Source organism: Plectropomus leopardus, chromosome 23 (assembly GCF_026936395.1).
Source record: "Plectropomus leopardus strain MGB_pleo_1.0 chromosome 23, ASM2693639v1, whole genome shotgun sequence".
Lineage (NCBI taxonomy): Eukaryota > Metazoa > Chordata > Actinopteri > Perciformes > Serranidae > Plectropomus > Plectropomus leopardus.
Window position 1 is genome coordinate 4,610,548 of NC_142198.1, and position 12,837 is coordinate 4,623,384.

General features: G+C 37.6%; 1 protein-coding gene across 2 annotated transcripts in view; it reads left to right on the forward strand.

The window, feature by feature from the left end:
* The window catches only part of kirrel1a (kirre like nephrin family adhesion molecule 1a), a 51,362-nt gene that overhangs the window by 19,605 nt on the left and 18,920 nt on the right, over positions 1-12,837 (forward strand). For both annotated transcript variants that reach the window (XM_088073652.1, XM_042512235.2), the window contains exons 2-6: positions 2,935-3,093; positions 9,166-9,315; positions 9,401-9,558; positions 10,798-10,948; positions 12,161-12,266. In XM_088073652.1, the coding sequence (XP_087929778.1) occupies positions 2,935-3,093; positions 9,166-9,315; positions 9,401-9,558; positions 10,798-10,948; positions 12,161-12,266 (724 nt within the window). The remainder of the gene's footprint in view (positions 1-2,934; positions 3,094-9,165; positions 9,316-9,400; positions 9,559-10,797; positions 10,949-12,160; positions 12,267-12,837) is intronic.

Below are 12,837 nucleotides of genomic sequence, written 5' to 3' on the forward strand. Positions count from 1 at the left end.
ATTCCATGGCATGACGACATCACTATTTTCCGTCGAAGTACACCTCCTTCCTAAACATTCAGACAGTGCTAGCGGCCTAGCGCCAGGCAGACAATAGAAGGTAAAAGATGAGGATTTTTACTTAAAATATCTCAATATGGTAAATTCAGAAAACTTGTGATTTATTTCTCTAATATATACAGTCATAGTCATCATTCTTCAAGTGAGCATGCAGTGGCCATCAGAGGAATCATTTAACAGAGGCATTTCCACACTGTTGTGCATTTTTACTGTACAGTCTACAGTCAAAGACTTTTTGACTTATACAACATAATTTTACTTCCCAACTTTTCACTGCCAATCGTTGCTGCTATGTTGTTTGTTTTGTTTATCTTAATTCATTAGTTTAGTTAATTTTGGCGTTCCTCAGGGAGCAAATTAGGGCCCGCTATTATTCTTATTTTTGGTTCAGTGCTGAATTATTTGAGGTATGTGTGCTGCAAAGCCCCATCTGCATCTGATTCCCTTTTCCACTGTGTATCCTCGCGCATCCCCTTTATCTCCCGAATATTAATGCGCTGCACTGTCAGAAGCCATTGTTATGATTGGTAAGGAAATCTTTTTGCATGACTGGGTTCTTTTGTATTATCAGGCATATTGTACCTCTGCAAATCACACCAAATCTGACATGATAGGGTGAGGGTGCACGTCTGCGTATATGAAAGAGAGGGGGAAACGTGCGAGATAGGGACCGAGGAGGTCACGCGGGGGAAAGGCGGGAGGTGGGGTGCGGAGGCATATGGCGGTTGTTAAAAAAAGTGAGAGAGATGGGAACCTTCAGAAAAGTGCTGGAGGGGCTCAGAGGGAGAAGTGTGAGGGAACGAGAGAGGGGAAGTGATAAAAAAAAAGTGGAGAGGACAAGTGAGAAGGAGAGATGTAAATGGTAGGAGGTGAAGAAAAGGGAGCGGGGGGGGGTGAGAGAAAAAGAGACGGGTGAACGGGGGAATGAGGAAGAGAGGTAGAGAGAAAGTGCTAGAGGGCTGATATTTAATGTGATAAATGAGTTGTGACAGTCCGCCTCTAACCCCCTTCCAACCAGCGAGGAAGGAGCAACACAGAAATAGAAAGCATTATGGGTAAAAGGACATATACAGCATTATATATGTATATAGAAAGAAGGAGGTGCGTACATACTGTCGAGGTGGAGGGAAATCAGTGCAGGCAAAAGGACATTCATAGACAGCATTATAGATGTACAAAGCGAAGGAGGCGAGTGGGGATGCATACATATAAAGCAGAGAGTGAAGCAAAGCAATTTGGTTAAAGGACATACAACATTATGGAGAGAGAATAGTAGAGAGGTAATGGCAGAGGAGGTGGGGTGCACTATTGGGTTAATGATGTACTGTAGGAGATTCTTCGAAATAACAAGTGGGAGAAATGGAAGCGAGAGACAGAGTAGAGAGGAGAATTTAAAGTGAGATGCAAATCCTCCACGGTGATTGCCTCTCCTCTATTGTACGGGTGTCATGTCTTCAAGGGACAGCTAATTACAACTTGTCATCATACAGCGTGGAACAATAGCAGAGAGGTTTTTTCTCTCATATTAGACAGTCGGGCGGTGGGCCGGCGCGGCGCTGGTCTCTCTGTTGTAGTAGTGGACTGCAGCAGGGATTCTCAACTTGATTTGCTTGGGAACCACTTTTGCAAAATGACAGGAAGCCAGGGGCCAGTCGCAACAGATCTGGATCTAGGATTTTAGGACATTTTTAGGACTTGAGGATGTTTATACGATTTTAAGACATTTGCAGTATTTTAGGATGTGTGAGGATTTTAGGACATCTCTAGAATAATAGGACATTTCTAGGACTCTAGGACATTTCTAGGATTTGAGGAGGTTTGTAGCATTTTACCTGGTTTCTAGTATTTTGTGATGTTTCCAGGATTTTAGGTCAATTCTAGGATCTAAGGTCATTTCTGGGATTTTAGGACACTTCTAGGACTTAAAGATGTTTCTAGGATTTTAGGGTATTTCTTGGATTTTATGATGTTTCTCAGATTTTTAGGCCATTTCTCTGACTTTAGGATGTTTCTGGGATTTTAGGACATTTCTAGGATTTGAGGAACTTTCACGGATTTTAGGACGTTTCTAGTACATATCAAGGGTTTTATGACATTTCCTGGAATTTGGGACATTTCTGGGATTTTAGGATATTAGAGGCTTAGCTAGGACCTCTGTTGAGGGGTGTGGGGGATCTTCCACTGGCTCTTTTTTTGGATAAAAAAGCACTACTACTGTTTTATGCACTTTGGCACCTTCTGTATACTAAAACTACAAACAATTCCCAGTGTGATTCACTTTATTTTTATTGTGAATTAGAAAATAGTTTTGGGGCCACCCCGCACCCTATCGGGGTCCAGATTTAGCCTGCGGGCCGTAAATTGAGTATCAGTGGACTTCAGACTAGAGGGAGAGTAGACAATGACAGCCACTGTAGTTTGGGTTGTGCGGTGGAAGCCTGGGAGATGACTCATAGGGAGGAATGAAGACGGGAGAGGGAGGGCCGGAGAGTTTTGAAGAAATAAAAAGTCAGGAGCCAGGAGAAAAAGGGGGCTGTGAGAAACCCTATGGCTGATGTTTGATGTGCAGCTTTTCTCTCCTGAGTCAGCATTAACCACCTCTTCTTTCTTTCTTCTTCTCTTCCTCTGCTCTGATTTCCCCCTTCTTTGACACCTCCATCTTTCCACGCCGCTCTGTACTCGGCGGCGCTCGGCTAATGGCCGTGAGCCAACGTGTGATCAAAGATGGCATTCTGCTGGGGGAATGCAGTTTCCAATCAATTAACCATAAAACCACAAATACAATAATATGCGATATATGTGGTTAGCTTGCCTGCAATGTCTGCACAGTGAAAAGTCCCCTTACTTATCCTGCCTTGTCTCTATCTCCACCAGTCTCTCCAGTGTGGACGGCAAGGTTCTCTCAGGAGCCGGCAGACCAGTCGGTGGTGCGGGGCCAGAGGGTGATCCTGTCCTGTGTTGTCTTCAACTACTCAGGCATTGTTCAGTGGACCAAAGATGGCCTGGCTCTGGGCATCGGCGAAGACCTCAGGGGTGAGACATCATACGGCCTCCTCGGGCCTCCTTCAGTCTGTTCAGCGTGTGACTAAGACGGCTTTCTCAGAGCTGATGCTGATACTTTTGGATTGCAGCTGCTGATGGGCGAAATGTTATGCAGCGTGTTTAAAGATGGAGAAATGTTGCAATGTCTTGAGTTCTTGCTGGTGCTCTTTATACCATGATTGTGAAGATGGCTCACTGTTTACACGTTTAACTTATTCTACATTTCAGAGTACCGAGAAAAGAAATTATTTTAATGTTTAAAGCCTATTTCATGTTTACAGTGCAGGGCCGTAAGTATAATACATATTGTGGGGGACACACCCCTAATGTTTAAACATGCTTAATATTTCCCCCCAATATATAAAGTAGAAAAAAGGTTATGTCACTGTTGGTTGTGAAAGTTGTTAATAATTTTATGAATTTATGAAGTTTATTATCTTACAGTGTTATGCTAAATTCCTCTTAAAGCATTAGCTAGCTAGCATAAGTGCCATGCATTACCTAGCTAACAGTCAATACACTAAGCATATTCCACTTGGGGGCATGGATGACAAAGCAACATTAACGTTAATACGTCATTTTGCACTGGAATTGTTATTGTAGAAAATATTTTTTTGCTAAAAAGGGTTAAATGATAATAATAGTAATTATAATTATAATTATAAATATCTTATATAAATAAATATATTAATTTATATAGCACCCTTTAAGCTCAAGCACAAAGTACTTCCCGAAATAAAAGATTTACAGAATAAAAAATAAAATATCAGAAGCCCATGTAGCCCATCCCCTGCCCCCCTTATGACACAACCAAAATTAAGAACATTAAGAACATTAGCCATACATTCACCAAGTGACCAACTATGGCGCCCACAAGCATATTCAACTAATATTAATGTCTTTATTAAGTTATACTTGTTAGATAACAGCATTAAGTCTGAGTAAAATGTTAATTATTTCAATTTTTGTGAAACTGCATGTGTAGTTTATGCAGACAGAAACCTAGTAGATTTCATGTATTGCATATTTGTACAGTTTGCTGTACTTGCTTAGAATAAATAATACAATAAAACAGGTGATTAGTTTTCAAATTTTAAACTTTTTTCAGGGGGAGGGGGCTGGAGGGGCAGACCCCGAGGTATCAGGCCACCGTAATCTTGATTCCATAGCTACGGCACTGTAAATATGTAATCTGCAACATTTGCAGTGCAGAGGGTCACATAAAATTGATAAACTTTGCAAAAAAATTGATATTTTCAAGGAGATCTTGGAAATTATGTTAAGTCTGCATCCACCCCCAACAAAAACTACACATGCACAAGCACCACTGTTGTAGCCTCCATGCCAATGATAGTGGAGATCCTGCTTAGACCAGCGATTTCCAACCAGGAGCACTTGTGTCTCAAGGCAGCTTCTGCATTTACCAGAGGGTGTGTGGACAGATACAGAGTTACTGATCTAATATGAAACCAGACTGCAGCCATGCTAGGAGCTCTGTGAGGCTGTAGCTAAAGGCTAACGTCATCTCTATATTTATTTTCACAATAACGGCTAAGCTACCAGTTATGATGGGCTGAGTGCACAGCACACACTGCAGTTGTCAGATTTGACATGAACTGATGAAAAACAATGCTTTTCAGTATATGTAATGTTAATTTATTATGCAAAATAAGAAAAATACTTCAGTTTAGGGTTGATGTTTTTGGCATATTCCCTTTGTCAATGAAAAAAGAAAAAGAAAATATTGGTTTGTCATATCGGCAGATATCAGCATGTTAGCCAATACTGATATTTCATTTTAACCTTCTGACACCAGGAACAACATCACTTTTCTTATGTTGCTTTTAGATTCCTTTCACGAGTATTTAAACTTCTGAACACTGACAAAATTGGTGTAATCTCTTTCAAAAACATGGGGGAAAAGGCAATGAGAAACTAAGAAATGCTCTACAACTTGAAAAGAAATTGGTGGATTAAGAAAATTAAAAAAGAAGAAAAAGAAAAAAAAATGCTAGGGAAAGCTATATTTAAAATGATCACAATTACATATTTAAAATACATTTACAGAATCATCATAACTCTTAAGCTCTTTTTACAGGTCATTTTTTTGTCTTTTTTTGGATTTTTTTTAAACTAATTTCCAGGTAATTTTCTTGTGCTTTACACCAATTTCTGTCAAAATTTTGAATCATTCTTTTCTTTTGTTACTCATTGATTTTCCCCCATGTTTCGACAGAATACAAGCCAATTTTTTATGGTTTCAAGCCAATATCGGCCGATACTTACAACAGTATTATCCCTAACATTCACTTCTCCCCAAACTTTCTGTAACTCTTCACATTTCCAAAACACATATATATACACCCCAATTTTACAATTACATTTAATACATGTAGGAGAGCTAAGAACCAGCCTGCCCTTCAATAATGGTGCACAAAAACATCTTTTCACCGGCATCTGTATGTTACCGAGTTTTCTCTCACAGCATTTTGAATGATAGACGCTCGCCCAGTATGACATTGCGTGTTTGTAACTGCTGCTGTATGCTGACCAAATATTTTTGCTGCTGAATGTAGTTTTACAGTTAGATTAAGCCGGCAGAGCAGTTTTGACCATGAGGCCACTGTTACACTGTGCACTTATATATTTATTTAAGTTAACTCTGGCCTCCTCCTGCACATATCATCCAGTGTTAGCTGGGGAACTTGAAGCTCCCTGGGGCACACTTTACAGACTGACACCCTTCAACTTGGCTGAGGAGCATCACATCATCACCTCCGTCACATCAGCAGTGGGTGACACTGACCGGCTAATGCATGTTAGATGAACTATTTTTAACCAAAGGCCAATTCATCAGCTAATATGCAGCTTTCTGCTTAAGCTCCTCACTCTAGTTTCTTTACATTATTGTCCAGAGTCACTGACATTTCCAGTTTAAATCATTAACCCTTTGATTCCTTGATTCAAATATTAAAACCTTTAAACCCTTTGATTTGAAAACATGGAGGAAAAAAGACAACAAGCATCTTGGTAAGAAATATCCCAAAATTTGCAAGACATTAGGAGATTTGGAGGATCATTTAAAATAAAAAAGGCTGAATTACCATAAAACTATAATTACAGTTATGATAATCACATCTTTAAATTTATGTTACAGAATGATTAAAATTTTTAAGCACTATTTTCAGGTAATTTTCTTTCTTATCTTTATTTTTTTTTTGCTAATTTTCAAGTAATTTTCTTGTTTTTTATTTTTTATCTATATGTTATTATTATTGTTATTGTTGTTATATTATTTATTCATTTATACAAATTTCTCGACAATTTTGGAAAATTTAATTTCTTCTTAGGTTGCTCATTATCATCTTGACGTGTTTTTTTTTTTTTTTTTTAATAGAAATCCAACAAATTTGCCATGGTTTTAAAGGGTTAAGTCTCCAGTTTGTCTCGTCAACAAACAATTAAAGACGTAGCTGGATTTTGACAAAATAAATACCTGAAAAATTGCAAGAAATTAGCAGATTTTGAAAAATAATTGTAAAAAGCCAGGGGAAAATAATCAGAAGACCATAACAATGATCATAATTACATTTTTTTTTTTTTTACATTTTTCCTGCAAACTTCTTAAGTTGCTCATTGTCTTCCTCCTGTTTTTTTTGTGTTTGTTTCAGACAGATCTAGCAAAGTCGCTAAGGTTTTTAAGGGTTAACTCTCCCATTTGTCTGCCCGTCAACTAACAATTTAAGATGCAGCTTGTCTGACTTTGACAAAACTTGGGGGAACGATGCATCTCATGGCTGTGCTGCAGCATTTTCAGAGTTGCACTGATTAGCCCAAAGGGGGCTGCGCAATTACTGGTCAAAACAAGCGGGCATATTTTTAACTGATTGGTCCAGAGGGAGACTGCATCATTTGTGACATGCTGCTGCCTTGTTTTGTTTTTTGTTGATGTTGCTGTTGTGTTTCTGCAGACTTTGGGCTTTAATATTCTGGGTTTTTATCATTTCCTCCCGTCTTTTCGTTTTTCACTTCTCATCTACTTGTGCTGTGATTTTGGATTTATTTTTTAATTCTCTGGCTTTTGTAATCATCCTCTCCTCCTGTCCAATCTCCTCTCCTCTCCTCTCCTCTCCTCTCCTCTCCTCTCCTCTCCTCTCCTCTCCCTTGTTCCTTTCTCTCTCTCTCCTCTCAGCTGCCTCCTTTTCTTCCTTTAACTTCTCTGCCTTGTCTCTCTCCTCTGCCTCATCTTGCCTGACACACACTCCTCTTCCAGTCAACCCTCCTTGTCCCTTCTTTCTCTCCTCCTGTCCTCCGTCCCCTTCTCCATTCTCCCTGTCCCTCCCTCTCTTTCTTTGAATCATATTGTTACTGTAATGGTCCAGCGCTTCAAGCCAAAGCTTTTAAATAAAAACGTGAATGAACACTGGCTGCTTCATGCACACATACACATACACACGGGTATGTGTGTGTTTGTGTATGAGGCTCTGTCCCTCTCCTCAGCCCCCCACCCCCCACCCCCTCATTCTCTGGGCTTTTCATACGCTTTCTCGCTCACATCATTTCACATGCAAATGCACGTATATACAAGGCACACATGCATGCAGAAACAAGGACACACAAGGTTAGGCGAGCGGCAAAAGCTCAGTGTGGGGGGAACATGGAAAGAGAATTTCACATGCGATCTACGTCTGGGCAGCAAACATGAATTCTGCACCACGGACTGGAGTCGATTTGAGTCCTCTAAAACGTTGCTGTCATAATGCATTCATCTTTTTTTTTTCCCTGCTGGTGAGAGAGAGCAGGGATGCCACCTAATGGTGAGAATGTACAGCAGTGACACAGCTGGGTCTGTGTGGCGGATGGGGGAAGGGAGGACTGGAGAGGCATGTGTGTGTGTGTCAATGTGTGTGTTGGGCATTTGTGTTCATGTGGACTCTCATCTTTCTGGTGTCAATCAGCCTGATGATGAAAAAGTCAGTTTTTTTTTTTTTTGCTTCTTGTGTGTTCTTGATGTTTTCTCATCAGCGTGAAGGGCCACACGCTGCGTGCCGTGGCATTTTTTTTTCCAAATTCTAATACAGACCACATGGGTATGTGGGGATGCTGAGGCATGACAAATTAGCAGTTTGTATTTGAGGGTTCAGATATCAAAGATATAGTGACATGATTTATTCTTCAGACAGTTTTAGAACAGTTGACATGCAGGAGAAGAAAAAAGTAAAATACAAGGACTCTAGGATTTTTTGTTTGAAAGAATGTAAAGCTATAACTGATATGTAGCACAAGCAAAAGACTGAATAAAGGGAAATGTTTATCTTTTTTTGACATTTGTGGAAAGTTACAATAGTATTGTATTATTCATTAATTTTTATTTTCATTTTTGTTTAATTTTTGCTATGGAGCCCCTGAAGTTTTTTTGTCTTGTGTGCACAGTCTTGTGCTAAAAAAATACTTTGGAGGTAGATTTGTCTCAGTATTGTTTGTGTTATTAGATCTAATCTGTGTGTTAATGTGTAACCTGTAAATATATAAACAACTTCCACAAATACAAAAAAATTGTTAACTTACAGAATTATTTGGCAAATATGTAATGCATCTGCAAATACAAAAATTCCAGGATTTTGTAAAGCTCTAATTGTAAAGCTATAACTTAAATATAGCACAAGCAGACTAAAAATATCAATGTTTTGTTGATCTTTTTGACATCTGTGCAAAGTTAAAATAGTTTAGATTTTTTTTTTTTAGTTTTTTAAATTTTGTTTTCTACAGACAAAAATAGTGCCATATATAGTGCTGAAAACAGATTTTTTAAAAATTTGGTGGGATATTAACTTTTATCTTGTGTGAAAAAGTTATTATCTTGTGCCAAAAAGATAATTTATACACTTATGTAGAGATAGATTTGTCAGATAGTGTATGTCTAAATATATACACAGCCCCCCAAATCAGATGTAAAATTCATCATGAAGGCCTGAAGTTGAAGTTTTATTTTATGTTTGTGCCCTAAAAACGTAATTCTGATGATTTAACTGTTTATCTGCTCTTTCTGTGTGTGTGTTCCAGCGTGGCCCAGGTACCGTGTCCTGCGCGTGCAGGAGCTGGGCCAGTACAACCTGGAGATCCTGTCAGCTGATCTGTCCGATGACTCTCTGTACGAGTGCCAGGCCCCTGATGCCGCCCTGAGGTCCAGGAGGGCCAAGCTCACCGTCCTCAGTACGTCTGCATGCATGTGTGTGTGAGTCTAGAGAAAGTGTGTGAAACGATGAGGGTTTCTGACACTGTCCCTCTGCCACCGCAGTCCCCCCAGACGACCCGGTGATCGATGGGGGTCCGGAGGTGCTGCTGAATGCGGGGGAGTCCTACAACCTGAGCTGCGTGTCTCGAGGGGCCAAACCGCCTTCTATGATCGAGTGGCTTAAAGACGGTCTGCCTGTGGAGGGGGCCGCCAGCACCACTGTGAGTCTTGAAAAAAAAGAGACCACCCTTTTAACCATATATGGTAAACATAATGATGCCAGTTGGTAAAAAAAAGAAAAAAAATTATATATTTTTTTTTAAATTATAAAATAGACTAGTTAGTTAGATAGATCTTTATTTTGAATGTGCCAAATAAAAAAGGAGAAAAAGAAGTATTTCATGTCCCAGAAGGAGTAGGAGGAAGTGAATACTTGAATAAAAATCCTATCCCCTTTTTTTTCAATTTTATAAAAAAAATGTAAATTTTAAACTAGGGGTCGACCAATATTGTTTTTTCAGGGCCAATACCAATTATTAGTTGTACACGAAACCAATAACCAGTATGCACTTACAGTAAAAATGAAAATCTTTCTGTTGTAATTTAGAATTTGGAATATAACAAACTCCAACCCAAACTATGTTTAAATGCCTTTAGGAAATGTTTAATCAAAACTGAAATTTTCAATATATACAGCAAGTTCCAGGCAACTTTTTCGATAAAAAGCTAAACAACAAATGAATAAATGAAAATAGCTCCTTGAGTTTTTACCTTGATGTAGTCAAGTAAAAATAATTTATGGAAATTTAAAAAAATGCAGGTGTAGGTTTCTTTTATCATATGGTGTTGCCTCAATTGTAAAAACATTTTTTATTTTTTTCAGTTATTTGTAATGTAAATGGGCGTTTTTGTACTGACAGTTTGAAGACAAAAGACAATGAGCATCTTGGTAAGAAATATCCCAAAATTTGCAAGACATTAGGAGATTTGGAGGATCATTAAAAAAAAAAAAACAAGGCAAAATTACCATATAACTATATTTACAGTTGTGATAATCACATCTTTAAATTTATGTTACAGAATGATTAAAATTTTTAAGCACTATTTTCAGGTCATTTTCTTTCTTACTTTTTTTTTTGTGCTAATTTTCAAGTAATTTTCTTGTTTTTTATTTTTTATCTATATGTTATTATTACAAGGAAGGCCCCAAAATAGAGACTCAATGTGGCCTCCAGAAAGTAATTTTCAATATAAACAGTGCTATTGGTTTCTTTAGGGTCCTGGCTCTTATTTTTAAAGTATTGCAACAAAGTTTAGGATGTATTACGGGAGTGTAAACAGACAAAAATGTGTAAGGTACCTTAAATAACACAATAGAGGTCATAGATGTTCATACATTTTTTTTTTCTTTTTTAGTATTTGATCTGTATTGTAAATGTTTCATCAATGTCTCTCATCAGGAGGTGCTCCCAGACAGGAAGAGGGTGACCACACGAAGCTACCTGCCCATCCAGCCCGTCGACACCGACACCGGGAGGAACTACAGCTGTGTGGCCACCAACCTGGCAGTCCCCACCGGCAAAAGCACAACTGTCACCCTCAATGTTCACCGTAAGCAGTCAAATAATATAGTCTGCTTGTTATATTTTAATTATAGCTTCACATTTATTAACAAAAATCCTGGAATTTGTGTATTTGCAGCTGCATTATATATTTGCAAAATAATTTTGGAAGTTTATAAATCTTTTATTTTTGGAGTTTTTTTAATATATTTTACAGATTACACAATAAAACACAGATTGTCGATCTAATCTCACAAAAAATACTGACACAAATCTATCTCCATAGTATTTTTTAGCACAAGACACAAAAAAATCACCTTTTGCCACTTCAGGGGCTCCATAGAAAACAAAAATGAAAATAAAAACTAATCACTAATACAAAACTATTTTAACTTTGCACAGATGTCAAAAAATAGCAACAAAGATGTGATAAATTAAGTCTTTCCTTGCGCAAAATTTTAGCTATAGCTTCACAATTCTTTACAAAAATCCTGGAATTTGTGCATTTGCAGCTGTTTTATATATTTCCAATTTTCTAAGTTAACAAATCTTTTTCGTATTTGTGGACATTGTTTCGTAACATAAAATTTCTATCATAAATTTACAGATTTACAGATTGTCGATGTGATCACACGAATAATACTGAGACAAATCTACCTCTGAATGAATTTTGAGTACATGATTGTACACACAAGACAAAAAAACAAAAAAATCACCTTTTGCCACTTCAGGGACTCCACAGTAGAACAAATTTTAAAACAAAAATGAAAATAAAAACTAATGAATAATACAAAACTATCATAACTTTGCACACATATCAAAAAGAGCGCCAAAAATGTCCTTTATTCAGTCTTTTGCTTGTGCTACAAATAATTATTGCTATCTGAAGAATTAATCATGTCACTATTACTTTTAATATTTGAACTCTCAAATACAAACTGTTAATTCCTCACACCTCAGGATCAGAATTTCATGGGTTTTTGGCAAAAACAACATATATTACATTACCAGTGAAAACAAAACTTCATTTTTATCCCAGTATAATTCCACCGCCCTGCTAATTGCTACATAAACGAATATTTTTTTAAATTTCAGGCTCATTAAAAGCGTCACATTTTAAAACATAAAACACCTGCTGGCAGCTGAATGTTTTATAGCTATTATTAAGTAATGCATGGCAGCCATTTTGCCTCAACTGTCCTCCAGATTGCAGCATACATTAGACGTTATGTGAGTCTCTCTCTCTGTCTCTGTCCTCCAGATCCACCCACAGTGACCTTGTCCATTGAGCCTCGCTCTGTCCTGGAAGGGGACAGAGTCACCTTCACCTGCCAGGCGCACGCCAACCCTCCTATCATGGGCTACAGGTCTGCATCCCATCAGAGAAATTTTGTTGTGTTTTTTTTTTTGTTTTCCTTAACCCTTTAACCCTTTGAAACCTGGATAAATGTCAGTTTTTCTGCACTCAGACGCCTTTAACAAGCTATTCAACCCTTTGAAACATGGACAAACTGGTTCGATTTATTTGTAAATTAAAAATTTAACTACAAAGTGCAAGAAAGTAGAAAAAGGTGACACAAAATGACCAAAAAATTAGTTTAAAAAAAGGGAAGGATTATTAATAAAGAAAAAAATGTCCCAAAATATATATTTAAATTGATATTAATTTTATATTTTAAAGTATGTTACAGGAAAAAAAAAAGAAAATTTAAATAAATACCTTTTCTCTGTACTCGTTGTAGGTCAACACATTTTTTCCTGATTATTTTCAGGTGGTTTTCTTGTAACTTTTACTTTTTTTTTCTTTTGGCCAAATTTTTGGTCAGTGTTTTGTTAAGTTGCTTGCTGCTTTCTCTTCATGTTTTAGAAAAATCCAAATTTGCTCAGGTTTTAAAAGGTTAAAATGCTGGTTGGTTTGCGTTTCTTGATTTTGCTTTG